This window comes from Lithobates pipiens, unplaced genomic scaffold (genome assembly GCF_037356315.1).
Source record: "Lithobates pipiens isolate NorthernLeopardFrog02 unplaced genomic scaffold, aLitPip1_a1.2 Scaffold_10, whole genome shotgun sequence".
NCBI classification, from domain to species: domain Eukaryota; kingdom Metazoa; phylum Chordata; class Amphibia; order Anura; family Ranidae; genus Lithobates; species Lithobates pipiens.
The window spans coordinates 35625092-35652969 of NW_027507686.1; the positions used below are offsets into that span (position 1 = coordinate 35625092).

The following is a 27878-nucleotide window of genomic DNA, read 5'->3' on the forward strand; positions in this document are numbered from 1 at the left end:
TAGGAGAAGCTGAGACACTAGTTCTCCATCAGGTCTGCTGTTTCTTGGTGACTGAAAGCAGGCAGATTTTATAGCCAATAGCAGGCATTCTACTGGCCATGGAACCACCCACTGCCCGCTGTCAATCACAATGGAAGGAAGACTTGATGAGGAACTTGAGTCTCTTAATCCATATCAGGATCTGCCAACACAAGTTCAAAAATCCTTGTCTGTTACACTCTTTGACAGCTGCAGCAGAAGGGAGGGAGCTCAGTCGCGCAGTAGTGAGAGTGGAGTGTCCGCATGGATGCTTCAGCATCAGTGCGCCTCTGATCACAGTGCTCGCCCCTAATTCACGTACCGGTTTCCAACAGGTACAGGAAGCGGTCATCTGAACCAACATTTGTCTTGCAGAGACATGCCAATTCTAAAGAGTGTCATAGACTCTTTATGAATTTCCCTAAAAATATGTTGGCTGCAGTGGCGGCTGGTTGGTTCTCCTTTGGGGGGGGCGGCAAACATGCACCAACCCCCCCCCCCACTGACCAACCATGGCGCTGACCACAGCGGTACCCGCGGCACTGACCACTCACGGACTGACCACCAGCCAGCACTTACCCGCTGTTAGGCGGGGTTCTTCTCCTCTCCTGCATTGGCAGGGATGTCCTCCTCTCCTGCAGTGGTGGGGCAGTCCTTCTCTTCTCCTGCAGTGGCAGGGCTGTCATCCTCCCCTGTTCTCCAATAGGGGCAGCAGTGGCTCCGGTGTCCACTCCTCAGGCTTCCTCCACTGTGTCCCTCCTCTTCAGCCAAAGTACTAGGCATCCAATAGGGTCGCCTGGCACTTTGGCCAATCAGGAAACAGGTCTTACAGACTTGCCTCCTGATTGGTGGGGAGGAACTGTAGTGTGTCCATAGCGAAAATTAATTCACACAACAGGGTGGGATTGGGACACAGTGCTCTGCGCCCCGAGCCCACCCTATTTTGAAGCCTATTCGAGCCTCTGGCTCTAATCACGTGCTTTAAAATACACCCCCCCGCCATAGTTATATATATATATACATATATATATATATATATATATATATATATATGGTGTTCAGTAATGGGTAACCCATCATTATACAGAAGTTCCTGGACACCTGACTGAAGCACTAGTTAGTTCAGAGACATGCATTTTACTTTGGCAGAACAATGATTCAAAGGAAAATGAATGCAAGCATCAAGCCAAAAAAAAATATCACACACACATATTACATCTTTGCAATACATGCACATCTCCCCATGTTTTATCCCGTTAAACACAATGCAAGTACACAAAAAAAAAAAAAAACAGATGATGTGCCAGAAATATAATGTGCTCTTCTTACCTTCTTCTTTGAAATGACAACACAGTATTTTTGGCTCTGAATACGAAAGCATGTGTTGTCAGCCTTGTCTGTGCAGCTCTGCATGGGCAGAGAGCAGATTTAACAAGTGCTTTTTTGCACTTATCACACATATGAACCAATATATCCTTTCCACTGTACATTAAGCAGTCTAAAAGGGAGCAAATAGTTCTTTATTACAGAAGACCTAGACTTCAAAAATGTAAATAAATAAAGGAAAACACCCTATTCTTACCCCATCTGCACCAACCTTGTTATGGGTCCTGGTTTACAAAAAGTAATATCCTACTATGTACAGTTAAGACCTCTGTACCTTGTTTTTTTCTTATTACAGTTTGTAAGAGCAATGGAAGAGCATATGGTTTTGGAACAAATCTGTTATGTTCAGTGATATGTGATACGTTGAGCCATAGGATTTAATGCGATCACCGTTTAGTATTGTATACTTGATACCCAGGTGTAATAGACCAGAGCTGTTAATCAGGGTATACATCATGTACAGTACTGTTTGGTTTCGTTCAACCAGCGGGTCGAATGAAAAAAACAAACAAACTGACATATCCTTGCATCAGCACAAGCGATATTGATGCAGGGATCTCGCCTTCTGTTCTACTGTATTCCGACTCTGGAGACTCCCCCCTCCCCCCCCTGCCAAAATACACAGATCAGTGCTTGCGCTGATCGAATGCTGGTTTTCAACAAGACCGTTTAACATCAGTATACACATACCAAAAGTACTTTCAGTATGTGTATACCAGGCCGTAGTTGTAAATTGTATGCGTTTATTAAAGAAATAGAAAAACCTAGATACATTTACTTAAATTAAAGTCTTATGCTTTTTCTTTGTGTCACCTTCAGTAGAGGACTGGCGATCGGAAGTTCTCTTTGCTCTCCCCTCTGGTCAGCTGACCAGTCCTGTGCCTAGCCTTCAATGTGAAGTCACTGGAAGGATTCAGGATTCTGCCAGAAATATAACTCAGTGATGGACCCCTCCAACAGCCAATAGGCAGCGTCCACATCACCAGAAGGCAACGTTGGCACGGCAGACAAGACCCTCTTACACTATAGAACAGAATAAAGAAGACCTGGGACCCGAGTAATTGAAGATCGAGGTAGAAAAATAAATTATGCACAGGGGAGTGGCGTGGGAAAGGGTTTTTTTTTTCACTGGAGATGAGACTCAAAGAGGACATTGACCGTCAGTGAGAAGGTCAGTAGTTAGAGGCCGTACATACAGACACACTTACTTCTGTGGCCCGTGAGCTCAGTGCTCTTAGAAGTAGCACCACCACGTGAATAGCCGCTCTGCGCACCTCAGCCTCTGGGTCAGAACGTATCACCGCTGATAAACAGGAGATCACCTAAAATGAAGAGAATTCAGATCTCAGTATCAGTTACCGGAAGACAGACATTTTTTGTGAGAGGTTCATATGATTACAGAAAACCAGTTCAGGTCAGAAAATTAGGATTTACCTCGTGGAGAACTGAACCTAGAGAAAACTGGAGCAGCTTGCACAGCTCTCCTAAGTTAGAAAGGCTGCTGGCCCTCAGAGAGCTGTCTGGATCCCGGGAACCCCTCAGGAAAGCATGAATTAAGGCGTCCTTGTGTGGGATGACCATGTCTCCTGCAGACAAAGAAAAGTGATTATATTAAATATATTCGTTGGCACGGCATATTCAAGTGTAACAAGAAAATCCCATCAAATGACTGAGGCTAGCATGTGCAGCATGGAGGGGTAGAAGATGTCACCTCCTAAGACACGTGATAATGAAATAAGACATCACTGTAAGATCAATCTCAAGGTGGATATGGGAAGGAATTGTATTGTTTATTTTCACGGAGTCCATATTTTAAAGTTGTCATTGCAAAAATTAGCTTTGCAATGTGTGACTGAACTTCGCATATTGACATTCTTGCTCTCTTCTATTTTTGTTGGTTTTTTAAATGTAGAGAATTGTACGTTAGCCAGGCCACCAGGCCTTGTCATTTAGCTCTCGCACCCAGTTTTGCAGCTGGTATGTGGCGGAACTTCATTACACCACCTCCAATTATCACCCGCCGCTCCCTCTCCATACTGCCACTTGTAAACACTGAAGCCTTCTATGATTACAATGGACAGCTTTGCTCCTGGAACTAACAGATCTCTGCACGCACTGAAGCTTGGGTGGAGGGGGGTTGCACACTGTGCACAGCACACCCCTGAACCCTGCACTCTGTACATAACACATTCCTGAACCATCCACTCTGTACATACCACACTCCTGAACCCTGCACTCTGTACATAACGCACCCCTGAACCCTACCCTCTGTACATAACGCACTCCTGAACCCTACACTCTGTACACCCCCCAACTCTGTAAGTAGCACACCCCTGAACCCTGCACTCTGTACGTAGCACACCCCTGAACTTTGCACTCTGTACGTAGCACAGCCCTAAACTCTGCCCTCTGTACGTAGCACAGCCCATGAACTCTGCCCTCTGTACGTAGCACAGCCCTTGAACTCTGCCCTCTGTACGTAGCACAGCCCATGAACTCTGCCCTCTGTACGTAGCACAGCCCTTGAACTCTGCCCTCTGTACGTAGCACAGCCCATGAACTCTGCCCTCTGTACGTAGCACAGCCCTTGAACTCTGCCCTCTGTACGTAGCACAGCCCCTGAACTCTGCCCTCTGTACGTAGCACAGCCCCTGAACTCTGCCCTCTGTACGTAGCACAGCCCCTGAACTCTGCCCTCTGTACGTAGCACAGCCCCTGAACTCTGCCCTCTGTACGTAGCACAGCCCCTGAACTCTGCCCTCTGTACGTAGCACCTATACGCCTATACTTACCTGCTCTGTAATAGTTTTGCACAGAGCAGCCCTGATCCTTCTCTTCTCGGGTCACTCACTGGCACTTCTGGCCCCTCCCTCCAAGTGCTCCCATGGCAAGCTGCTTGCTATGGGGGCACCCATGTAGGCTTACTCCCGAGCCACTGCTCTGTGTGACCATTCACACACACGGTTCGGTCCTGCCCCCTACGCTCTCCTCACTGGCTTACTGGCTGTAATTAACAGTAGTGGGAGCCAATGGCTCCTGCTGCTGTCTCAGAGAGAGAGAGAGAAAAACTGTGAGAGCAATGTCTCTCATGCACATTGCTGGTTCGAGAGGGGGCTCAGGTAAGTATTAGGGGGTGGCTGGCGGGGCTACTGCACACAGATGTTTTTTTTACCTTCGTGCATAGAATGCATGAGGGTAAAAAAAGTTTGAGCCTTTACAACCACTTTAACTGCTCAATCATTGAGCATCTTTACTGTACTATGTAGCCAGCAGCTGCTTCTTACAGCCTCTGTAAACCTCACCCAAATCTGCAGTGGCACACTGCAGCGTTCATCTTTAAACCTGGAAGTGCCAATCGCAGAGGCGTATATATCTAGAACCTTCAGGGCCTCAGTGCATTTAATCTTGAAGGGCCCCCCTGGCCCCCAACCTGGGCCCTTTACTCCCTTCATGGGACCCTTTATTAAAGTCCTGCAGCGGGCCACCTTCCTGCTGTCTTGGGGTCCCCCCATTATGGGGAACGCCAGGGCCCAGTCACAAGTGCGACTTTTGCGACCCTGGTAGTTCCGCCACTGGTGTCAATAGTTTTTTTTATTTTTGGTATTTTTATTTTTTTACCATTCTATTTTATTGTTTTTATACTAACTACATTTTCTTAGGAGCCCCATTGGCGGGCTTTGGTGAAATATCAGCGGTCTAAGCAGATCTCTGATGTTTCACCTTTAAAACAGAGAAAGAAGATCAAAGACAGCTCAGTCACCATCTCTGTAACCTCAGCAGCACAGAATGAGTGAACAGGAATATCTCTGTACAGAGCTTCCCATTAATTTATAAACTGAAATAAAAGAGTCAGTGATCGGTATGGATCACACATTTTATTCCATAAGACAAAGGGGCCAGTAAATGACATATTTACCTGCCTCTTCCCCGCTCTCCTACCAGACACTTCCCCCCACACCAGCCAACAGGAGAGGAGAGAGGGGAACCCAGCAGTGCTGCAGGGGGGCCAGGAGAGAGCACAGGGGATATACAGGGACAGCAGAACAGGGATAGGGAGGCAACAGAGGTATTTAGAGGAACTGATGCCCTCCATTTTCCTCCTTTAGCTGCTGAATGCCTGCTTGAGAGAGAGGAGGAAAAGTGGGCATTCATCAGCTGCATGGAGGGATCAGTTCCTCTATATGCCACTGCCCCTCCTATCCTGGGGTACAGGGGGCTGCATGGGCCCTCTGGAGCATGGGGCTGGGTCACAATTGCAACCCCTGTGACCCATGTATGTACATCCCTGGCCCATCAGCTTCTGCAGAAGCCAGGAACTTCAATGCTGCAGTAGATATTTAAATGCCCCCTCTATGCAGCTAAATTACAATAACCAAATTATCAGGCTCACAGAGGTTCTAACAGGCATGGTTGGGAAGCCTTTGGCCACCTGACAGGGTCTCAGATGGATGCCAACTTTCTACCTGTTGGGTGTTTGGTGGCTTCTCAGCAATAGCAAGGGGAATCTCTGCGAGCCTAAGCTGCAGAAAAAATTGGCATTGTCCCATTCCTGAACATGAGGGATGAGGGCCCAAAACTTCTACAGTTTGCTGATGGGCTCTTCTGTGCAGCTGAGATGCAAAATGCGGAGGATGGCTGCCACTAATGCGTGTAATGTAGGGCGTACAATATGTAGGTGGAGCTACGTGTGGCTTGAGTGTGGGCGGGTCCACAGGGGGCCCCATGATCTTTTATTGCCCGGGGGTCTCATGAGTTGTCAAGTCTGCCCCTGCACTGTGTACATAGCACACCCCAGATACAACCAGCCTTTGGAGGGTAACCATACTGCTAATGCAGCCAGTGATGAAATTGAGTTGGACACCCCTGCAGTACAGGCATAGCGGATCACCCACTACAGCAACTCTGCCTAACTGCCTACACAGTTAATTCACCATCCACACACAGAGTTGTTTTCAATGAGTCTGCAAACTCAAGCTTGCATACATATAACAAAAGACATTGAATACATTCCCTTTAAACCAGGTCGCTATGAACTTGCAGATCTCTAAAAGCAAGAATAATGAGTTGAAACTTTGCTGGTTGAAACTTTGCTGATCATCTCCAAAAAAATGCAGTACAAAGGTTTCTTCATTAATTAATTCTCATGCAGTTTCATATTGGTGTGATATATTGAAAGCATTCTTGCTGCTACATAAAGAGTGCACAGTTGACTCCTCCCCCTGATGAAAGACATGGTCTGAAATGCGTTGGATTTTGGGAAAGCCACTGTGGAGAGACATATGTGGGGAATTTGTTGAATATACCTGTCAACAAAGGAAGTCAGTTTCTGGTAATGTGAAAATACCGAGATCTGGTCTATTATACAGTTAAAAAATGGAGCATTTAACCATTGTTTTTTATTAATGAATGGTTTTACAACATACAAGGAGAAGAGTTCTGACCTTTTGGAGAATAGTACATTTTATCCTGCAAGTAATGTGACCATGAGAGGAGGAGTTCATGAGAACAAGGACTGAGTCGGATGGAGTCAGCTGAGAGTGCACCATGGAATGGGTTGGGTACCAGATAGAACAATGAACGCATTCCACAGAAAGGACTGAAACCCTGATAAAGGAAATTTATGGAGGAGATTCAGAGGAAAGGATTGACAGAAGAGAGCAGACAAAATTGTGGGAAAAATGTATTGTAAGGGACAGCTCTGGGCTTAAGCCGAATATTGCAGAACTTTATCTTTTAATGGGGTATTCAAACTCTCTTAAAATCTGACTGGTACATACATATCAGTGGTAGTCAACATATCTGATATAATAACCCAAATGCAGCTTATCACATCAACAAAAGCCCACATATGATATACATGATATAATCCTACAGAAACGTAGATAATTCTGGCATGCTACAAGAGATGTGTAGGGACTGCAGGTAAGCTACAGGAGATAGGTGGAAACATCAGGCAAGCCACAAGTGACAGGCACAGGCTACAAGCATGGTATAGGAGACAGGAAGAGACTGCTGGCACGCTACAAGAGAAGGGGAGAGATTGTGGGCACAGTACAAAAGGGCAGAGATTGTGGGCATGTTACAGGAGATGGGTGAGGACTGCCGAAATTCTACAAGAGCTGAGCAGAGGCTGAGGACATTCTACTAGAGCTGGGCAGAGGCTGTGGACATTCTACTAGAGCTGGGCAGAGGCTGTGGACATTCTACTAGAGCTGGGCAGACACTGCCGACATTCTACAAGAGCTGGGCAGACACTGCCAACATTCTACTGCCGACATTCTACAAGAGCTGGGCAGAGACTGTTCGCATACTAACAAAGATAGACAGAGACTGATGGCATACTACAAGAGTTGAGCAGACACTGCTGACATGGAAGGGGGAGATGAAATGTCCTATACCATAAGCCAAAATATGTGTGACTGTCCTCAAAATTTTGGCTATATAGAGAACAAAAAGGAAGGTGTCCATGTCAACCAGATTCTACTGATCATGTTGACAGTGTTAAATGATAAATTACTCTTTTTCTATCAGTTTTTTTTTTAAACTAAAATCTTTATTAATACCTCCTCCCATTAATGAGCAGATGACAGGGACACCACCATGACTATCTGAACATAACTAACAGATAGACAAGTACTATGGGAGGGAGACAGAATAGGAGAGCAACTAAATAGTAACTGCATGTGGGGAGATTCTTTAAAGTGGATATGAACAACAACAAAAAAAAAGTGAAATATTGCTGTGTTATAGGGAACACCTAGATACGTTAAAGGAGAAGTAGGGCCAAAGCTCCTTTATCTCTACTTCTGTGGGTCACAGGAGTGCACTTGGTTCTGCGATCGCTATTCAGCCAACAGCAGCCAAAACTCAACTGTTGGCTGATGTCTCCCAGCTGGTCCAGGCTCTGAAGAGATCCCGACTTTAATGTCGGGATTCACCCAGATGCCTGAGCAGCAGCTGTCTCATCCTCTTAGCGTGCCGCTTAGAGCTTGAGTCAGCAGCTCCTGCCCCCTCACACAACCGCAGAACAGAGAGCCGGTGACTACCAGTCACCGCTTCTCTGCTCACTGAAAACTGAGGGATCAGCAGTCTTCGATTGTTCAGTTCTCAGTCTTGAGAGGTGGTGGTGATTATGTGCGTTTGATTATTATTTTTTTTTAATCCCACACTTCTTTTTTACATGTGCCTAAGCAGTACACTGAAAAATATACCCTTTCTAAACTTCCTTCTGAAAAATAGCAGTGCACTCCTTGGTATGTGAGTATGCTTAGAGAGTTATAGCTGTAAATCCGCAGTGAGATCCAAATTGCTGCTACCTGTGACTGCTAGAGATTTTAAGTGCCACTAATGTGCTGCTTATTAATCTCCTTGCTGGAGGCTCTGATATAAGGAACCAGACCCTTGCCGCTAGAAAGATGGCTGCCTTCATGCAGAACAAGGAAATGGCAAGGTCAGTTTTATGGAAAAAGGTCAGCCACAGGGAGTCCACAGACAATACTGATGAATCTTTCTTTGCCTTCAGCTTCCAGAGCTCAGTTCCTCTTTAAGCTAAAGTAGATAAAATACACGGAGAACACTATCAGGACAAGAAGAATAGAGGCAAACCGTATAATCTGCATGCAATGACCATCACAGCCATCTACATTTCTCTTTTTTTTTTAAGTGACGTTTCCTCATGATGTGTCAGTCTGTAGCCTCTGGACCTGCTGATAAGACTTCTAGAACCACACACACACCTTACTGAGTAATAAAGTGTCATCATAATCAGCAGTTAACCTGAGAGCCAGGATGTTACTCCCACCACCATCAAAGCCTCGCCTTCACCAACATGTCCTCCAGCAATTGTTTATTACTCGCTAATTTACATGGAGTCCAAACCACAGACATGCAGGAGATATTGTACAAGTATACAGGATTCCGCAAGTAAAAATTAAAAGAAAATTAAAAGAAAATTAAAAGAAAATTAAAAGAAAACGACAAAATAATGAACCATCTGTGCATTATGGATGTGCTGAAAATAAATAGATTTAAAAAAAAAACGGCAGTTGAGTATTTTGGTCTATTACGGTGTGTTAGCAGCTAATTCACCACACATATATATAAGCCTGACATTAATTTTACAGAACTGTATTTATTGGTATACTCTGTTTTTATACTATTATATAACTTGTGTTAAAGTTACTAGGGTAGACAAAACAGAATCAGAAAATTTATTAGCACTTTACAATACCAACCATGGAATGAAACGCAGTTGTAGTTCCCTTACATAGAATTCCATACCCAACATAAAAACATTTAGGGCCCATTTACACTTCCTTTGACTTTAACACACATTAAAGCGCCCACCACCTGAACAGGCTTTTTTAACTGCTTGCCAACCAGCCGCCCCAGTTTTACTGCGGCAGAATGGCACGGCTGGGCGAAACTGCGTTATCTTACAAAAATAAAAAATGCAGGAGGTGATCAAATACCACCAAAAGAAAGCTCTATTTGTGGGAAAAAAGGATGTCAATTTTGTTTGGGTACAGCGTTGCACGACCGTGCAATTGTCAGTTAAGTGCTGGAGCGCAAAAAATGCCCTGTTCATTGAGCAGCCAAAATATTCTGGGACTGAAGCTGTTAATGTGTTTTTGATACTTCTGTGATGCTTTCTTGAAGCTTTAATGAAGCTTGGCAAATGTCATAAATGTGTTGATTTTCTATTTGTTTTAAAGGGGTCCAGTAGAACCCCTGGCTCAGTACTACCCCCAACTAAGCAGATCCTCAGCTCATTCGTACCCCTGTTCAGCAGATCCCCAATGTATTAGTACCCACGTTCAGCAGATCCACAGTTTATTTGTACCCTTGTTTAACAGATCCCCTGCTCAGTAGTACCCCCAGCTTTGCAGATACCCCACTCAGTAGTAATCCCCAGCTCTGCTGATCCTTTGGTTTGCTGATCCGCCTCTCTCTCTGGTCCCCACTCACCTCCCACTATATTGCTTCCATGCTGCTCATGACATGCGACATCTGCTAGTTTCACCTGATCTGGTCTCCCAGCCCTAAGGGTATGTTCACACCAGCAGCTGTGTTACAACTCAGCAGCCGGTGTGTGTGGTGCGCTCTGGTCCGACCAATACATTGCTGATGCCCTGATCTAGGCAAATCACGTGGTTTACCTTTTTTTTTTAACAAACTTTTTTGAAAATTCACAAAGACGCTTCATAAAGCTCAAATGGCTGGCACGCAGTTCAAGGCGGTGGATTGCCTCGCACTGTGCTGCACTGAAAAAAAAAAGTACTCCACGCTGTACTTTTTTCACTGCACTGTAATGCAGTTGTGTGAACTTGGCAGATAAGGAGGGAAGGCACTTTTCCTTCTCATGAAGTGGGACTCTGCTGGAATAGCCACCCAATGCAGTCCCCTAACTGAAAGAAAACAACACAAATACCGTAATAAATACAAATGCACAAATATGTTCTTATTTGAAATTTTTTTCAGTTTACTTCCTCAATATTTCAATAAAAGCAGACATTTATTTTACAAGCGGAAGAAAGCATGTTGATTTCAGATGGTGATGACAGATAAAAAGGTTGCTAATGGTTAAACGGATACAGCACTGAAATGCAAAAAGTACTCAGGTAGTTAAGTGATTAAAAGACAAAAGATTTCCTTTAAAAATGACTTTTCCTCTATTAGCGGATGTGGAACACACAGGATGAAACATGCAGGGAAGCCCTGTAAATCCTGGGAGAGGCAGACACCAATACACCTGGGAAATGCGGAGTCTACCTTCAGATCTGAGCAGGGTCATGTAACACCTGAGACAGACAAAATATCCCTGCCTGCAGCAGGTTTACTCAGTTCCTTACAGTAATACATACAGTGGAAAGTGAATCACAATTATGAAAGCATTTGTTAAAGGAAAACGACATGTTTCAGAGATTTGTTTTGGAAATGTGATCAATTTAATAATGTGAACATTTTTTCAAGAGGTGTTAATATTTTACCAACCTTCTTTCTGTATATACTATGAAATTATATATGTAGATAGGAGCATCAATAGTTGCTTCTTGCATAGGCAGAGTTTTTTCATGCTTTGCATGGTTACATAATGGTTGTGCATTACTGCTCTCACAATGCGGGTCTAAAACTGCCCATACATTAGTCAGTTTTTTCATTAAACCAGCCAGTGGAACGAAAAAAAAAAAACTGACCTGATTTCCCCACCCACACATTCGAGCTGGATGGAGGAATCCTCCCCGCTGTAGCCTTGTATTATCACAGTGGAAAGAGCAGCTAAAATCCGACAGAGTGGTTGAACAGAATTCCAATCGGTGAATCGACTTCCGTTCAACCACTGCAGCCAATAGATTGATCGATGTTCGGCTGGTCCTTGCTGAATAGGCCGAATTTCGATCCATGTATGGCTAGTGGACTCGCTGGAACTAATGCACATCTAGTGTGGCTGATACCTTATCTCAACAGCTGTAAAGCCCTAAGACAGTCATTGTTGTAGCTTATCTGCCCTACCCCTAATAATTAAGGATGTACTCCAGAAAAATGAAAAATCTACTGGGCTTCCCCCATACTGCAAGGGTTAAATGCTTGTTTTTTAAGTACCCTTTAAAAGCACTGTCACTTGACTCATCCCTCACTCCCCCAACAGCCGGCAATCACCATTTCTCTACAATGCTTTGGGTTGTGGGAAGGCTCTCAGTGTTCCTAATTAGAATGCAACTTTTAATTCTTAAATATGTATGACACCATAAGCAACCACGCATTTCAAGGTCCATACTCACCAGGCTAAAAGACAACGGAGGCTTAGTACTCCCTTCCTAACAGTAATACTATAAATAATTGCAGAATGGAAATACAATGTAGAAAATAAGCTAGACTTGTTCTCCCACATCTGGATTCCTAAAACTTATCATCATCTCTCGGATTATACCTCCCCTGTCACTTGGTCCCCCATTACAATTTGGAACTTTACATAGAACTCATGGCTGGAAATACAACTTCCCCCTAATACCTCTAATGGGACACGCCTATTTTCCTCCAGGACAGACTGACCCTCAATTTAGGCACTGGCTATCACCTGATGCTCTTCTTCAACATGTTAAAACTCCCAAAGGGATAAAGCTGCTTTGCATCATCACCCAGTCTACTGCTCTTTCCTTCATGGACTGTTGGAGACATAAACAACTAGCTCAAGTCATCAAAGCCTTGGCAAAATCACTCCGCTCCCTGGCAGATCTTACCCCAGTAGAAAAAATTCTAGCAGGTTCCCAACCTCCAAAGAAAACTATAGCACAATTTTACAAAGCCTTTCTGGACCTGGATTCTAACTCAGTCCCTAACTATATGGAAGCATGGGAAAGGGATCTACAACTTCCTCTCACGATTAAGCAAAGTGACAATTTTCTCCAACTAACCCACATCTAATTCATTTCATCTAGGACTGTGGAAATGAACTATAAAATACTAACAAGGTGGCACCACACCACCACTAAACTTCACCATATTTTCCCCGGACACCACTGCCCTGTGTTTGAGGGGCTGTGGCGAACTTACCACCCACGCCCCCATATTTGGTGGCAATTCCCGTTAATACAAACGTTTTGGTCATCAATCTTACAACGGATTTAAGAAATTCAAGGTTTCCTCATACCCAATCATCCATGGGTAGTCCTCTTCCACTGTACTGTCGAACGAGTAGGCCAATATAGGTGCTTCATTACTCCACACCTTCTAAATGCAGCAAAATCACTCATATCCCACCACTGGAAACAACCTACCGTCCCCACTATCCAATGATGGTTCCAAGAGGTTAACCAAATTTACCATATGGAAGACCTTTACACTTGAACATAGGGATTTAGCACCCATTGCGTATAAAATATGGGCCTGCCGGTTTGCCTTTGTGTTCTCTCTGGCCTATTCTGAGATTATGTCTTCAAATACCTGATTGATCCCTTTCAGATTTAATATCTCAGGTCTAATATCTCATGTGTCGAAAGTAGGAGCACTCTAATCCCTAACACACCCCCCCCCCCACTTCTTTTTTCAATGTCTTTTCTACCCCTTACCTGACTTCTACTCTCTTCTTTTCAATAAGCCACTCCTCTCTTGAAGGTTTGTTAATATACAGTTGTATTTACTGTAACTCCACATACATACTGCTTGGTTGTTAATTTACTGACTTGTCCAGTACTGCCTAGACAACAGTAACAATTTTGTGGCTTTCCTTACAGACTGTATGTATGAAACACTGTCTTGTACTAAGTCATGACTGTTAATTTTTTTATTAAACAAAAAAAAAAGAATGCAACTATAGGTTATGCATTATACCTGATGATGTCAGAAGTGTGACTGGCAAAGAAGAAAGGCTTCAGTTGACCAGTTGCATGGAAGAAGGAACCTTCAGGAGAAAGGTGTAAGGTAAATAAAAGTACTTTTTAAAGCAGAAATAAAGTCTCTATATTTACCTGTCTAACGGTCCTGCACAGACGCCTTCTTATAAGTGCCAGGTCTTTGGACCTCTTCATTGACTGGTGGGGAATAACGCCTCTTATGCACATGTGCAGGAGACCATCATCCTGGCATTTGGAGACCAGCCCGGCACTGTAAGTTGAGCTGTGCAGCTCAGTTTACAATGCCGGAGGAGAGGGGGGATTTTATTACAGAAGAGACTGTGCATATCTCTTCTGAAATAAAAGGCTGCCTGCTTGCAATCTTTTACAGGGGGACTTCAGGTCCACTTTAAGGGTACCCTGAGCAAAAATGAACATTTAACCAAGCCCCACTGGATTTTTCATTTCTCAGGAATTCAGCTTTAAAAAGTCTTAGCAAAAGGAAAAGCGGTTCCAAGCCTTCTCCACGCAGTTTTTTCCTGTCATTCTGGTACAGATTAATCTTAGTTTCATCTGTCCAAAGAATGCTTTCCTAGAACTGGTCTGGCTTTTTTAGATGTTTTTTGGCAAAGCCTATTCTGGCTTTTCTATTCTTCAGGCTTATAAAAGGTTTGCAACTTGTGGTTCCTCTGTATTTGCTCTTGTGAAGTCTTCTCTTGATTGTAGACTTTGAAAATGATACACCCACCTCCTGGAGAGTGTCCTTCACTTGTCTGGATGTTGTGAATGGGTTTTTCTTTACCATAGAGAGGATCCTGCGTTCATCCACCACTGTTGTCTTCCGTGGATGTCCAGGCCTTTTTATGTTGCTGAGCTCTCCAGTGCATTCTTCTTTCCTCAGAATGTACCAAACTGTTGATAGGAACCCGGTGACACCTCACATGCTCAGATCCTGCTTACCAGACAGCCAGTAACTGTCTATTAGAGTGGTCAATCTGCACCTGTGTGTATTCCAACTCACCAGCATAGATAATCAAACGGTCACTCTCCAGCGTGTGAAGAATACATATTGGCATAAATTGATGAAGAAATTTGATTTTTACATTTTTTTATTGGGTATGTTTTAGAAAGTAAAAAATATTGTGTTTTTTTTTTTAATTGTCGGTCTTTTTTTGTTAATAGTACAAAAAATGAAAACCGCAGAGGTGATCAAATACCACCAACAAGTTCTATTTGTGGGAAAAAAAATGACATCAATTTTATTTGGTTATGTTGTGTGGATGTGCAATTGTCAGTTAAAGAAACGCAGTGCTGTATTGCAAAAAATGGCCTGGTCAGGAAGGGGGTAAAACCATCCGTGCTGAAGTGGTTAAATGTTTCACCACAAAAAGGTGCAATGAAAGTATGATATTTTTCTGTTATAAACACAATGAAGACACTTACCCAAAGTTCTAGTGCACCTCATCAGTGCCTCCCCCATTTTCATCCTGGTCTCAGGAGACAGCGTCTTGTTGTTTGATGATGCAGAATTGTTGTATTGTGCAAGAAGGATAGGTAAGACGCCGTCTGGAATGTACCCAGAAAGTACAGCAACACCTGTTCATCAAAATAATATAATATGTTATCAACACGATTCATGATTTATATCACCTTTTATATATTAAAAACACACAACTAGGCATTGCAAGTGCTAAAGCCAAAAATAGTAATCAGTCAACCTAATCACTCAGCAATCCAGCCTGATTTTCAGTGGCCAGCTGAGATGTCCACACAGTGGTTCAGATATTACTAGAACACTAGACCTAGGGATTATTGCCAATGATAAAGCAGCAGATACTCACACTTTTTCTGGGGCCCATTCACACCTATGCATTTTAAAGCACATCAATGCATGTACCCAGGTCAGCCATTGTGCTAATACACATCTGTGTGATGCATCAACCTGCACAGATGTGTCTTGCGCACAGACATGTTATGGGAGATTTTCACAATGGCAGTGCAAGAAAACACATGGCTTTTGATAACGTACATAAAAATGCATGAAAACATGCACGGAAAGGGGTGAAACCAGCCTAGGGGGATTCTGCGCAAGTGACTGCTAAACATAGAACTGAGACCAGAAGAGCTGATTGGGTTACAGATCATTTTTTTACTTTATTTGCTACAGGAATCTGGCAGTTTACAGTGACCACCTAGTGTTTTGTTGACCAATTATAGCATGAACAATAACATTTAGATGCATGGTAGGAAAGGGACTTATCACTATTGACATTTAGTTTTATAATAGGATTTTTAATACAGCTTACCTGTACAATCCTTTTCTTGGATTACATCACGGGACACAGAGCAGCCATAATAGTTACTATGTGGGTTATACGCCACCTATAGGTGAATGGACACTGGCACACCCAAAGACAGGAAGTCCCCCTCTATATAACCCCTCCCATACAGGAAGTGCCTCAGTTTTGTAGCAATGTATATCCTAGCAAGAGGGGAGGGACCTCGGTGTCCTGTGATGAACTCCAAGAAAAGGATTTTACAGGTAAGCTGTATTAAAAATCCTATTATCTTTATCGTACATCACGGGACACAGAGCAGCCATAGTAATTACTATGTGGGATGTCCCAAAGCAATGCCCTTTGGAGGAGGGAGACACATATCAAAGCAGGCTGCCATCAGATGCAAGGACCTATACTACTGCCTGAATTACACAGCACCCAAAAGTGGCATCCTCTTGCCGCCTTACATCCATCTGGTACAATTTAGTAAATGTATGTACTGACAACCAAGTCGTGGGCCTTGCAAACCTGAGCCATAGAGTCCTGGTGACGCACTGCCCATGAAGCACGTACTTCCCTGGTAGAGTGCACTCTAATTTGAAAAGGTGGAACCCTTCTTTTCAATCCATAAGCCTGAATTATAACCCGATGAATCCACTGGGAAATAATTTGATTTTGGTGCTGCCTGCCCTTTTCTGAGCCCATTTGGCAGCACAAACAAAGCATCAGCCTTTCTTATCTGAGCTGTCACCTTCAGAAAGATCCTGACAGCTCTCACCACGTCGAGAGAATGCAACAATTTTTCTTGTGTAGAGCGAGGCTCTGGGAAAAAACAAAGGCAGGGAGACATCTTGATTCAAGTGAACACTGGACACTACCTTGGGCAAAAAGGTTGGGTGGGGACGCAACACCACCTTGTCCTTATGACTAATTAAGTATGGCTCTTTACAGGAAAAAGCTGCCAATTCTGACACTCTCCTTGCCGAAGTTACTGCAACCAAGAAAACCAACTTCCTTGTCAAAAGGATCAAGGGAATATGGCGCAAAGGCTTAAAAGGGTTGTTTTTGCAAGACAGATAAAACTAGATTCAAATCCCATGGGCACAATAGCCGCCTAACTGGCGGAGCTATACGAGTTACTCCTTGTATAAAGGCCTGAATCAAAGAATGTGAAGCAAGCAGTCTTTGCAAAAATACTGCCAAGACTGAGATCTGACCCTTGGCTAGCTTTATTTCTACTCCCAATTGTAGGAAGCAAGAATTCTCCCTATAACATATTTTCGAGGATGCCATCTCTTGGCTTCACACCAGGAAACGCAGGACCTCCAGATCCTATAATAAATGACCCTAGAGGCAGGCTTCCTTGCATTAATCAGGGTAGACTCCACTAAGCTTGAGAGCTCCTGATCCTTTAAAATGTTGGTTTCAGTAGCCAAACCGTTAAATTTAGTGACTGTAAGGCATGATAGAACACCGGTCCTTTGCGAAAGCAAGTCTGGACAGAATGGAAGAGTCCACGGGTTCCCTACTGCCAACCTTATGATCTCCGCATACCAGGCTCTTCTGGGCCACGCCGGGGCTACCAGTATCACGGGCTTCCCTTCCTCCTTGATCCTGCATAAAAGCAGCGGTAGGAGCTGAATTGGGGGGAAGCATAAATCAGTGAAGACCGATCCCAAGGAGTCACTAGCGTGTCTGTCCCAAATGAGAGCGGATCCCTTGTCTTTGACACAAAGCTGTCCAACCTTTTGTTGAACCTGGAAGCCAATTTGTTGCTATCTTCCAGGCTACCGGCATGATGGATTTCCCCTTCTGCAAATTTCTGGTTATCAACCACCAACTGAGACTGACGTACTTTTGAGGACAGATACATTGGGTGGTCCAAAGCTTGGACTCCTTTGTTCCAAGCAGATAGAATACGGTTTTGCAACAGTCTTGAATGAAATTGGGCATAGGAAATGGCTTTGAACGAAACCACCATTTTCCCTAGCAACTTCATGCAAAGGCGAATGGAGGGATCCTTTTTTTTCCTTGACCAAACGGACCAGATCTCTTATAGCCCTGATCTTTGAGGCAAAAAGACCTTTTCTTGGACTGTGTCTATGACCAGACCCAAGTATTCTAGCCTCCTTACTGGCCATAAAGCTGACTTCTCTAGGTTGAGAATCCAACCCAGGTGCTCCAAATATCTGGCCGTGCTGGCCACACTGTAGTCTAGAATGAAACCGACTGCTCTATAAGCAGCAGGTCATCTAGGTATGCCATTACCGATATACCCTGGACCCTTAATCTTGCTAATACTGGGGCCAAAATCTTTGTGAACACCCGGGAGGTGGTGGCTAACCCACAAAACCACAAACTGAAAATGATGCTGTTCGACCTTGAATCGCAGAAATTTCTGGTGAGCGGGGTAGATTGGTACATGCAGATATGCATCTTTGATGTCTATTAATGCTAGAAATTCTCCTCGTCTGAGAGAGAGGACACCACTGACCTGATTGACTCCATGCGAAAAGAGCTGATGGTTAGGAATTGATTTAGATCTTGAAGATCTAGAATGGGTCTGATGTCTCCATTCGGTTTTGGCACCATGAAGAGATTTGAATAAAACCCCATACCCTACTCCTCTGTTTGAAGTTCTGTAATCACACCTTGTGATGTCAACTGGTCCAGTGCCTGGAAAAAAGATCTTCTTTTTAATGGGTCTCTGGGAACATTTGATCTTAGAAACCGAAATGGTGGAAACGCTCAAAACTCTAGCTTGTAGCCTAGAGATACTGTGGAGATGACCCATCTGTCCTGGATCTCTTCCCGCCAAGCTCCTGAAAACTGCAGAAGCCTTCCCCCCACAAAAAGCGGTGGGGGCACCCATTCATAGGGAGGCCTTAGGACTCTGCTTTGCATGCTTCTGCCCCCAGGGCTTCTTCTGGCCTTGTGCTTGACCTTGAGGCTTACCTCTTGAACCCGACAGCGGAGGCCGTCGAAACTTCCTGGAGGCTACTGCCTCTGGTGCTGGGGAAGAAGAATGTTTAAATGAAGGACGCTTACTCCTTCTTTTAACTGGTAAAAGGGCACTCTTACCACCTGAAAATTTTTGGACATACTTATCCAAGTCATATCGAAACAACCTTTCCTCATGAAAAGAAAAACTTGCCAATAGCTTTTTGCACGGCAACTCAGTTGATCAATGCTTCAACCAGAGAATTCTGCGCATATGCAAAGATAAGAGGGCAAAGCATGACACCTGTTGAATAGAATCTTTAAGAGCGTCCACTGCAAAACATAAGGCCCTTGGCAGCTCCGCTAACTTGCGGGCTGCTTACCCTTGAGCAGGGACACTTTTAATGACTTGCTTGAGTTGGTCTTTTAAGGATAGAAAAACCCCTATTGCTGCTACTGCAGGCCATACTGGTGACTCAGCTATAGAAAAAGAGACCTGGACATTGTCTACTGGACAATTTAGGCTCCTATTTACAGAGCAAATAGCAACATCCACTGCTGGCAAACTCCACTTTTAAGTGAATTTTTCCTCCATTGGATAAAGAAGAGAAAATCTCACAGGAGGGAGAAAATGCCTATCTGGGTGATCACAGTCTGGATATATTAGTTGCTCCAGCAGTGGGTGTAAAGGGAAAGCATGTGGGCCCTGTGAAGGCCTCAAAGAACCCAAAGAAAAACAGGGGACCTCAGCCACTTCTGCTGAGGGCAATTTATATGCCGAACGGACCAATTCTGTAAGAGATTGGACCAGCAGCTTTTAGGATTGCGAGGCTGAGAAGGGCTCCTCTGAGACGAAGCCCTCAGAAGAGGAGCCATCTGCATGCTCCTTTTTCCGTTCACCCAATGGCACCTCAATGTCATCTGCCCATTCTTATTCCAAAACTGGAAGGTCAGGAGGAGGAGAAGGGGACCTTTCACATTTTTTCCCAGAGTGCGAGACAGATGACATGTTGGCTATTTTTCACTCCAACCCAGCTAATGCTGAAGCCAAATCGTCCTTGGTGATATATGCAGAGGCTGAAATGTTGGATGTAGCCACTATGCCTGATAGCCTCAATGGCTCACACTGGCCAGTTGCACCTGGCCTTTCAGGGAAGGATAGTACTGAGGAAGCATGACGAGGATCCTCAGATACCGACAGTGGCGCTCTAGCGCTCCTCCCTGCTGTATTCCCACCTTTCTTTCGGGAAGACATAGTCCTAAGCAAAAAATGCAGAGGTACTCACAATATGCATTCACTTCTGAGCTGTAGTCCAGCAAAAAAAATGCCGCTATCACTGCTCAGCCTAATGGTTGGTAGACATGCCTTTAAATGCCTGTATCCACACCTATATAGTGCTTACATGCCCCAGTATACTCTGTGTTCTCCGTCAGCCACCAGACTCATCAGAGTCACAAATGTTATGGCCTGGGCTGTGCTATGTGCATGCTCGCTCCCCACGTGCACGCTGGCCGCCTAAGCCACGCCCCCTACGTCCTGCAGCGGCCTATTTCCAGTTGACCTTTTCACGAGTTTGGACGAGGTGGTCCCATCTATCAGGATAGCTCAGGGGGCTGAGTACTGTGGCAAGATGCCGACCGCCCTGCTCATCCTGTCGGAACCAGCCTCTGGGGGAAGGGCTGCGTGCCTGTGTGTAGAAGGTAGGTCTCAGGGAACTGGCAACCAGGATGAGGGATAATGCTGTCTCCAAAGGAGCGCTGTACACAGAAAAAAACAAGCATGACAAGCAGGTATGTTACAATACACCCTCTAGTGGTGAAAAAACAGGCAAGGCATTCGCTACCCAGAAGAAATCCTTTGAAGTGAACCAAATGTGTTCCTTTCCCAGGTTTTTTTCCTTCGTGCTTTTATTTAAACTTACCATTCCTGCCGCAGGGTTTGCTGGAAAACACACAGCCAGATCCAATCTTCAACCATCAGGACAAGCTTTGTCATAAAAGACCTTCAGGGACTGGGTCCCCCTTAATATAGGGTCCACTCCCCTGGACCTGTATAGCACCCTGCAGGAAAGCACCTTGGTCAGAAAACTGCTCAGGGTTCCATTACGCAGGATCCAGCGCCGTAAGGCTGCATTACAAAACCTCAAGCAATATTTTCTCCTTCCCATGACGTTCGGGTACCATCTTTTTTTGGCTAACAGCTTTTTTGAGGGAATCCAATTGAAATCCATGACTCCTAATATAACTGTCCAGATTTCCAAGTATGCTCCAAGAGCACATGTAATCCGTGACCATCACCTTGAAGACACTGGCAAAAAAAGGTAGGTACTTCCTGTATGGGAGGTGTTATATAGAGGGTGACTTCCGGTCTTTGGGTGTGCCAGTGTCCATTCACCTATAGGTGGCGTATAACCCACATAGTAATTACTATGGCTGCTCTGTGTCCCGTGATGTACGATAAAGAAATTATATTTATATTTTAATTGATGGTATATAATGATTAATTATGTATTTTGTACCGATTGATGTCCTTTAGATTAACTCTAATATTGTCCATGGGAAGTAAAGCCATGGTTGGTGTACACTGCACGAGACACTTTTTTTCTAGCGCATAAAATGGCCGCAACAAGTATTGGATTGGCCCAACAAGAGGGAGGCGGCTCTTCTCCTGTATATATACGTCATCAAGGACCTCATTTCAGATTAGTATACTATATACTAACCTAAAATGAGGTCCTTGATGACGTCCTGTAGAAGGGAGAAAAGGGGAAAAGGGAGAAAAGTCCAAACAACGTCACTTCCTGTTTCAGTGGAACGCACGCTGGATGCCGCTTTCGCTCAATTTTATCTGTGCAATATGTTCATGCGATTTTAACCTTCCCATTCTGTAAGTACCTGCCTATGTTTGCACGATAAAACAATCTGCCAAACTGTACTTCACTATCAGTCCCTTTTTGTTTTCTACTTTGGTACCTGCATCTGCCTATGACCATCATAATTGGGGGAGATCTACTTTGGAGCCTTCTGTGAATTGGCACTCTGGGCCAGTGTTCTAGCCTGAAAGACCCCTAGACTGAAAAGCTAGGGGTCCATTTCCTTTGGAGAGTGGGGATACAGGAGGGGTGTGTGGCACACCTGGAAGTTTGGAGCACTATGCACAACTTATATGGACATTTCTTATAATTCATTCACTTATTGATTGAATTAATTTATGATGTATTGTGAGCGCTGTAATTTGTATGCATACAGAAGAGCTGATTGGTTTACGAATAATTTTTTTACTATTGGAATATGGCCGTGTATAGTGACCACGTAGTGTTTTGTTGACCAATTATGTCCATCATTTAAAGAGGCCTAGTCATTTACTACATGCCAATATTCATCTGTAAAATCAAAATGTACTCAAGAGGGTCAATGACCCACTTAAACTGTACTGTAAACAGTAGACAGAGTAAACAGTAGACAGAGTAAACAGTAGACAGAGAGGGAGCTTTTCTCTAGATGGTGTGAATTATTTTGCATTACCATGTTCTAAAACGTGACAGTTCAACTTCATATTTTTCCCTGCAATCAATTATTTTTTTAAACCATTATAAACTTAGTCCCTCAGTGTCTATGAACCCACTGCAGCTTCAGCACAGCACAATGAAGGACTAAAGTGAACCTGTGTTGGCAACACCACCTGCGTTTGGAAGTTAAACACGCCTTGTGTGCCATCACGGTCTAATGCAGCACCTCTCATTATAGCAAAGGTCAGGCTGAGGGGATAGGCAGAATAGACGGCTGCCTTGGGCACGTCAGCAGAAGGGGGTGTAAAAAGAGCAAGGCATGCAATCTTTGTTGCTAAAGTAGTTCATGGCTGCTGAGGGGTGTACTTTGGTCTTTTTTGCCTTGGGTGCTAATGGATCTTGTCCCTGCAGTGTCTGGCTGTACTTTTGGATTTTTTTCAGGTACAGGTTCCCTTTGCTATCCCTGTAGCTGTAGATGCACCTAGAAGTGACTAATATATGCTGCGTGAGCTTCTCTGGGTTGCTTTGAAGCTGCTCTCTGCCCCGAGAGTTCTTTATTAATGATTAGCGAGGCCTCTCAGGGGGGAGATCAAAGCTTCCTCACTCTTTGACTTTGGCTGGGGAACCTGGGAAGGAGATATAAACATAGGTGGTATTGTCTCACTGATACAATAGGGTTCCTTTCTGCTCCTGTCCCTTCACTTCCCCTCCACTCTTTCCTAAACATCCCCCATTATTATCAGTGGAGCAGATCATCATGTTAGGTTGTAAATATACAAAGCCACCTGCTTACCTAAGAAAACAAAGAACTCCAATCTATATGAAAATAATTCTGTTGACTAAAACAGATCTAAACCCAGTCACTAAAATAACACGTGATTTTAGAAATGTTTTTAACGGTAATTTTCAATATTTTTAAAAGATAAGTTCACCTTTTTGTAAAATGTTACACCAATATTCAGGAGGTAATATGTTATAAATGGACCACCCCAACACCTCTCCAACCCCCGCTCTGACAGCTAATGGGGTTCTTCCCCCTCCCCACTAGTTGTCACAATCACATAGCCACGTCACTGATTGAAAGGGCTCTGGGCATGAAAAACTACAAGGTCCAGCAGCCTTTGTGGCTGTCGGCTTGTACTTTTCAATGAACTACCATGGCGCTTCCTATCAGATTGTTTCTGCTTACCTGTACAGGCAAGCAGAGACACTGGCAGATCTGCTGGAGATCTGCATGGCGCCAGCAATCTGCTAACTGGACAGATGCCCAGGTTGTACACTGAGCTGCACATGCACAGTATTTCGCTGTACAGTGTAAACGGTTTCCCAGCAGGGGAGTAGAAATCCTTAGTTTTGGATAGGATAGGGAAAGATCAGAACCCCCGTTAGGTTGGAGAGCTTACCCCTTCACTTTCTGTTCTGGGAACAACCTTTAACAGACAGGAAGCAAGTAAAGATGATCAATAAAAGATCAAAAAAAATAATAATAAAAACTGACAAGGGTTTTGGACCTCCATTTAAACTATAAAAACATTTTTTATTTTTTTTACTTATGTCTGTGTTATGGTTAGAGATTTCCCCTCACTTCCTGTCCTAGGGGCAACCTCACAGGAAGTAAAGGAAGCTCTCCAATATAGCCTCCTACTGCAGTAAAACCTGACAGGAGGAGTTCTAACCCATCACAACTCTAGATTTTTGCTTACCTTCTATTTGCATAAAATATATAGATCTTCCTAACTTTCACCTTCTATGTAATGTAGGGGGCTGCAGAGGTATGTTTCCCATAATCAACCCTGTCTGTGCTGTGCTATCAAATCTTATCAGTCCCAAAATAGATGTGCACACTGTCTGTCCTAACAAAGTGTTAAAGAGGAAGTAAACCCCGGACGATTTTTCTTCTTTTTTTTCAATTTATATATACTGCTAAGTATTGCAAATGAAAATACTTATAAATCAGCCAAAAACGAGGTAAGGAAATACCTTTTTTTTCTTATTTAGATTATCTTCTCTTCCAGCTACTGTCCGTGCCATTTCTACTGCTGCTTCTTGAATCAATTCAGGACGTCATTTCTGCCCTTACTATGATTGCCTTTACAAATCTTGCGCATGCGCCGTAGCGTCGAAACCAAGCCTCTATCTCGATTGCCGTTAATGCGGCAACAGAGCGAACCCATAGCTGAAGGCAAATCAAAGGGGGAGAAGAATCACGAGACTTCCCTCTGTGCCATTCTGAGAGGAGGATAGTGAATGCCAATGACCGGGCATGCAGAGCAGACAGAAACAGAACACATAGTGTGCCATTAAACAATGTACCTAGAGCGCAATCGCGGCTGACGTCACTGAACATTGCAGGACGATTACTATGGAAACCAACACAGTGAGTGCACTTTCACAGGCAGCGGTTAGCTGCCTGTGCTATATAGATTTTAAAGAGATTAAGTTGTAGTGGAGGGTTTACAACCACTTTAAAGATTAGAAAGCTTGGGTGGTACATTGTATGCTAAGACAGTTTTTATTTTATTTTTAAATGGCCCTCAGTCTGTCCCCTGCACATCAAATGTCACCTATAGAGTCCTATGTATGAACCTGCTCCAAAGAAACAACTGGAAAGGTGAGAAATCGCTTTTATTATTAAATAATGGAAATACGCTTTAAAGTGGATGCTGCATCCACTTTAAAGCGTATTTCCATTATCAGGTATACTTTTCATGCTTCCTAATAACACTTCCAGGTATTTATCACCTATCATAAAGATCACAGTATTTTCACTGACACATAGGATAGCACAATTTTTGTTCAGCCATCATTCAAAATCAGCATCTACTTCCTGTGCTGAGATTCTGGTGACACAGTCATGTAAATCCTGGTGCCTGTGCAGTTCTTGGCTGTAATCACAAATGTCTGACACGGATTGGTCCCTTTTTTAGCCTCCATCCCCATGTTACCTGCTTTAAAGCTACACTTGTGATCACTGGTGAAAAGGAGACTGATCTCCCTGCAGCAGACTGATGGCACAATCTAAGCCTAGACAGAACCACCTGACTTGGACTTCAAGGACAGATTTTCAGCGATAAAGGGAATACATTTTTTGAAACATTAATCTGTTGTTGCAAACTGACACGTAAGGAGTATATACAGCCTTGTAATGTTACACTGCTCTGGTCTGCCAGTCACATGACCAGATACCATGTCATTGGCCATAAAACCATAGCCAAAGGGGATGATCAGCATTAAAGGAGAAGTCCAGCCTAAGCAGGAGTGCAATTCGTTTTGCACTCCTGTGGCCTGTTTTCAGCAGAGAGCGGGCTGAAGTCCGCTCTCTGCTGACATCATAGAAATCAATCCAGGCACAGCATCATCACGACAATAAAGACTGGATCCTCCAGATGCCCGGACTGACACCCGTCTCAGTCTCTCAGCGAGCCACTGAGGGCCTGAAACGGGCGCTCCCCGCCTCCCCCCCAGCACAGCGCTCCACTGAGCTTGGAGAAACAGAGTGGAGAGCTGCTGATCGATAGTCAGCATCGCTCTGCTCGGGAAGCTGTGAAAACCGAGCCATCGGCGATGTGCGATCACTCGGTTATCAGTGTAGAGGCGCCAGGGGACCGATGCTGCATCCACCTAGGTAAATATGATGGGGGAAGAACCCCCAAACCCATACTTCTCTTTTAAGGCAGAACTCAGACACCATGGGGTTGATTGACTAAAACTGGAGCGTGCAAAATCTGGTGCAGCTGTGCAAAGAAACCAATCATCTCCCAGGTTTTCTTTGTCAAAGCTTAATTGCACAAGCTGAAGTTGCAAGCTGATTGGCTACCATGCACAGATGCACCTGAACATCAGTCCTAGGCCATTTGGTTCACCAATGCTTTGGCTTTTAGTCCCATGACCAGTAATAGGAGGCAGTCCAGAGCAGTCACTTTCTATAAGCAAAGCCATTTAAATCAGAACTTTCAGTGTAATATTAAGATTAAATTTGTCAAACTATGGCTGTTAATTTACCTTGAATTGCTGAAAGGTACACAAAGGAATCCTCTTGCTCCAAGTTATCAAAAAACAGCTGGAAAAACAAAAAAATATTATTAGCATACAACTCTTGGCACTGGGCTACAATGCAGCCAACAAGCTGGTGATATCCTTACCTGCATCACCTGTTCCTGGTGTTCTGTCACTTTTGGATGTCTCTGTTCCAGAAGCCGAGTGAGAGTGCGCAAGGCTGCCGCCCTTGTGGGGACGTTGCCGTCTGTTGCCGACTTTAGCACTTCCTGGATATTCAGCATGTCCGAATTCAAGTGATCTCTTCTGGGTTTCTGCGGTTTGTCTTCCATTTTGTCAGAGTCATGGCCAGCACAGGCTCCATGTGTGAGTGGGACCGCACAGTGTGTGGCAATTGTAACACGTAGGTCACTTGCCAGTTCCTGAATAACCGGCTCTGGGTGGGAGCAGGACACGTTTTCCAGCACTGGTAGTAAACGCTTAAGATGCTTGAAATCTGTAGAGGTCAACTAAGTAAAAAAATGAATAAAAATTAACATGCAGATGTCAGGACCTGAAAATACATATGGCTAAATTTACAATGTTACCAGAAGTCATTGATGCCTAGATTTTTTTTTTTAAAAGGACAAATTAGGCTTTTACGTGGTACCCTTTGTATTAGTTACAGGCTAACAAATGTGAAAAGGTGTAAAAACAAAGTGGCACATAATTGTGAAGTGGGAGGAAAATGATAAAGGTTTTTTTTTTAAATGTTCTACAAATAAACATCTGAAAAGTGTGGCGTGCATTTGTATTCAGCCCACTTTACTCTGATATCCCTAACTAAAATCTAGATGAACCAACTGCCTTCAGAAGTCACCTAATTAGTAAATAGAGTCCACCTGTGTGTAATTTATATTCTCAGTATAAATACAGCTGTTCAGTAAAGCCCTCAGAGGTTTGTTAGAGAACCTTAGTGAACAAAAGTGTCAAGGGATAAAGTTGTAGAGAAGTTTAAGGCTACAAAAAGGTTACAAAAAAATATGGCACAACTGCAAACCTACCAAGACATGGCCGTCCACCTAAACTGACAGGCCGGGCAAGGAGAGCATTATTCAGAGAGGAAGCCAAGAGGCCCATGGTAACTCTGAAGGATCTGCAGAGATCCACAGCTCAAGGTGGGAGAATCTGTCCACAGGACAACTATTAGTCATGCTCTCCACAAATCTGGCCGCTATGGAAGAGTGGCAAGAAGAAAGCCATTGTTAAAAGGAAGCCATAAGAAGTCCAGTTTGCACAGTTTACGAGAAGTCATGTGGGGGACACAGCAAACATGTGGAAGACAGTGCTCTGGTGAGATGAGACTAAAATTTGACTTCTTGGCCTAAAAGCAAAACGCTATGTGTGGCGGAAAACTAACACTGCACATTACCCGAAAC

General features: G+C 44.0%; 1 protein-coding gene across 1 annotated transcript in view; it reads right to left on the minus strand.

The window, feature by feature from the left end:
- The window catches only part of TANGO6 (transport and golgi organization 6 homolog), a 103997-nt gene that overhangs the window by 17223 nt on the left and 58896 nt on the right, over positions 1 to 27878 (minus strand). The window contains exons 13-17 of the mRNA XM_077454168.1: positions 26607 to 26969; positions 26467 to 26524; positions 15180 to 15332; positions 2839 to 2990; positions 2613 to 2726 (exon numbers count right to left, since the gene is read on the minus strand). Of these exons, the coding sequence (XP_077310294.1) occupies positions 2613 to 2726; positions 2839 to 2990; positions 15180 to 15332; positions 26467 to 26524; positions 26607 to 26969 (840 nt within the window). The remainder of the gene's footprint in view (positions 1 to 2612; positions 2727 to 2838; positions 2991 to 15179; positions 15333 to 26466; positions 26525 to 26606; positions 26970 to 27878) is intronic.